Here is a 3,683-nt window from a genome sequence, read left to right on the forward strand (position 1 = left end):
TCTATCCATCTTTATATATATATATATATATATGCCTATACACATGTATATATCCATCTATACTCCCTCAGGCTTATCCATAGCCCTGATATCATATAGCACATCCTTCTCACGAGAATTCATTGCCCATATATAGACAATCTGATGTCCGTCGATATATACCCACCTACCTAGCCTATCTATCCATCTATCTATCTATATTGATATCTATCTATCTAGATCTATGTGTATCTTCAAGTTAGTGTGATCAGGTAGGTTTTTCTCTTGTCTCTTCAGCATATTGTTTCTCTTCTTTCTTGTCTCTTTTCTTTCTTCTTCAGGAGCGATCGACGAGATCTGTCATCGATTGGATAATAGTGTGGGAGTTAACAAGGACTGTAATATGGATACCCCGCAACTCATGTGTCCTACACCGACAGTTCACGTCATGAATGAATATCTTACGTCTTTCGAGAAGCAAGGAAGTTCTACACACCCCATTGAACCGCAGAGCGCATGCGCCACGGCCTATAGAGAAGCGGTCCTTCTACGTGATCTAGTCGTTATTCACGAGCCCATGATCCATGCCTCTGGAGAAGTCGCCATAGAAGATATGAAAGACAAGCTTGATGCCTTCGGTGCGGAAAAGCGACCTGCTGGTATGTCAACATGTACATAGATGCATGCATGTCTCTATATTATAGGATGTATATAAGGGGACTGGGGAAGAGAGTTTATATGACGGGATGAGGGAAGAAGGAAAGGAGGAGGCGAGGATGTCTTATGATAGGTCAGCTTCTCTCGACCTACATAGAACAGAGTCATCGCCAGTGAGTGTAATAAGAGCTTTCCTATTTGGGTCGCTAGCTAGCTAGCCTTAGAAAGATGTAAATCTGTGCATGCATACATACATACGTACCTATCTGAGTGTCTTTAATCAATCTATCATTCTTTATCTGTCTTTTTCTTTTAATTCTCAGGTCGTCGTTCGCCATTAGCTTTTGAGAATCCAGGGTTTGAAGATCCTTTTGCAGCATTGGCTAAGAAGGGACCTGCTGGAGCTAAAAAAGAGGCCCCAAAGAAGAAGTCGGGCATCAGGTAAAGAGAAGGGAAAATAAAGAAGAAACTCGCCATTTGGTCTGCGGTTGAGTATGGTATGCCTGTCCTTCTTTCATGTACATGCACATACATACACGTACATGTGTAAGAAGTGTAAGGCAGCCGATTCATATAGATATGCATGTCTACGTATCTCTCTTGTTGCGTGCACGCCTAGGGCTGACTACGTGTTACGCGCATGCCTACAGTTGATCCATGTATCTATAGTATTTCTATATATATGTATATGTATATAGGCATAGCCGATGTGTATATATCTATATATATGTATACACATATGTAGTTGTGTATGATATTTGATGTGTTTCTTCGCATGTCTTTTTCAGGAAGCTCTTCAGGAGACGTGGAGGATCAGCAAAGGTTTCCACGGTGGATCTAGATCTACAAGGGATCGAACCCTTAGGCGTCTTTGCTGACTATACGTCGTATCTTCATAGCACCCTAGCTACAAGAGCTGCTTTCACTGGGGCTCGCCATCCTTTAGGTAATGATATGTATATGTATATGTATGTATACGCTTGTATATATGTGTATGTATGTGTATATGTGTATGTATATGTACGTGTGTATATTCATGTAGATATATGTATGTAATGTATGTGTATAGACGTATGTAGATGTATGTACATGCATACGTCATCGGCTTCATTGAGACTGTTGTCTTTTTCTCCAGTAGTCTACGTTCTTTCTCATATATATTCTCTTCTCTCTCTTAGCATTTTACATGTGGAGTATTGTAGAGCCAGTGCTTTATATGATAGACACATCCATCCGTACGTCATTATGTATTACAGATAGAGTGATAGATAGATAGTTCAATAGATAGACAGATACCTCATGCTTGTATGACACTGCATGCAAGATCAGTGAACGGCTGTATTGTGAGACCTTCAATACATTAGGTAAGATAAAAAAGCGCTCCTGTGAAGAAGTACCTTAGAGAATGGTTCGTGGGTCGACCCATCAGTCGAACGTCCTCCACTTTCTTTATATGTATCAATGATGTCTTCTTCCTTTCTTTCTTTCTCTCTCTCTCTATCTCTCAGTTACGTTGATGTACAATCTTCTGTTCCAAGCGTACCATCGTTTTCACGAGCTTTTCGAAGGCACCCAAGCTACAAGGCCCTTCCCGAATATCACCTCTCTCATCAAGTCGAGCGCCCAGCAACGATCTACGCAGCTCGATGCCCTATGTGGTACACAAATCACGAAGATCAAGCCAAAGCCAAGACTGCAGAAGAAGCAGCAGGTCATTCCGAGAGAGATGCTCTATCCCCGCACTTACCTCGTGGGGATCACAAAATTCTCATGTGATATGCTGGCTCATGCGGCTAGAGCTATTAGCACAGGTAAGAAGATGCTGAGGAAAAGGGAGCAACATCCTCCTCTTCTTATTCTCCTTGTATGCATTGTATATATTTATATATATTGATGCGTCTCGCACTTGTTTCTAGGTCGGTCTCATCTTGGAGGTCTTAGCAGGATTACTGTCGGAGCTCTCTTGGTAATGAATTTGTCTGGCTGTGCAGATGTGTGTATTGCGGATGTATGTATCAAATGTATACACGTATGTGAAGGATCATATACACCCCCCCTACTTGTGTACACACATATACATACATATAAATATATCTATTTAATAGATCGCCTTGCGCCATGATGTATCAGGTCTGTAGCCCTCGTTCAACATTGGGAACGAGATATCTTGAAGTCTGCCGGTGTGTATGCGTATATTTATATACAGCGTGAGTAGGGATCGAGTGGACTACATCTACACGAGAACAGCTTGCGTATCCTAGTCTGCTTGTCTATGTGTCAAAATCGATCAACTGTAGTGGCTCCTGCTTACTCTTTTGCCGATAGACACATCTATACATCTAGATAGAAAGAGTGTATACTAGGGGGGGTGGTATTTGACCATTCGAATTCACCCGTGGTTAAGTGAATCATGTCTATATCTGTGTCTTTCGTCGTTGCTTAAGTCTTTCATTCATTCGTATATTTCTTTTTCCCCTCCCCTTTTCTTCTGTTGCAGGAGAGACTCGCTCGATCACTCGGATGAACGATATGATGGAAGAGCTCGATACGCAGCATAAGAAACGAGCCTTACCTTTAGAGCGGAATGCGAACCCTATATCCAACTATCACCGTGTATGCTTAGCCTTCCGTAAGGATGTATCAGATCTATCGAATCTAGATCACCTTCTTAACTGTTCTTTCTCTGATACAACTTTATCGACCCATCTACCTCCACGCCCCTATCACGATGATACGATGTCTCGGGCGCGCTCCTCATCGTCCTCTTTAATGTCTATGGGTCCCTTCAACCCCTACGCCCCCGCTCATGAGCCAGAGCTTCGCATCTACGAGGGACCTCTCCCAGACGAGGAGCTCCCAGAAGGCTGGGAAATAGACAGCGGTGGACTTGTAGGAGGTCATGCAGGTGGCGAAGATGGGTTTGTAGGGGGACATGGAGCACCCCGAGAATCCCAAGAAGGTCTTGTAGGGGGACATGGAGCACCTCGAGAATCCCAAGACGGTCTTGTAGGGGGACATGGAGCACCTCGAGAATCCCAAGACGGTCT

At 43.2% G+C, this 3,683-nt stretch overlaps 1 protein-coding gene across 1 annotated transcript in view; it reads left to right on the forward strand.

The window, feature by feature from the left end:
• CSUI_000919 (cytoadherence-linked asexual protein) overlaps positions 1-3,683 on the forward strand; it is a 14,162-nt gene that overhangs the window by 2,989 nt on the left and 7,490 nt on the right. Inside the window, exons 5-9 of the mRNA XM_068061126.1 lie at positions 321-638; positions 960-1,077; positions 1,425-1,582; positions 2,145-2,447; positions 3,134-3,652. Of these exons, the coding sequence (XP_067926896.1) occupies positions 321-638; positions 960-1,077; positions 1,425-1,582; positions 2,145-2,447; positions 3,134-3,652 (1,416 nt within the window). The remainder of the gene's footprint in view (positions 1-320; positions 639-959; positions 1,078-1,424; positions 1,583-2,144; positions 2,448-3,133; positions 3,653-3,683) is intronic.

The sequence above is a fragment of the Cystoisospora suis genome, assembly GCF_002600585.1.
Source record: "Cystoisospora suis strain Wien I chromosome Unknown contig_363, whole genome shotgun sequence".
Lineage (NCBI taxonomy): Eukaryota > Apicomplexa > Conoidasida > Eucoccidiorida > Sarcocystidae > Cystoisospora > Cystoisospora suis.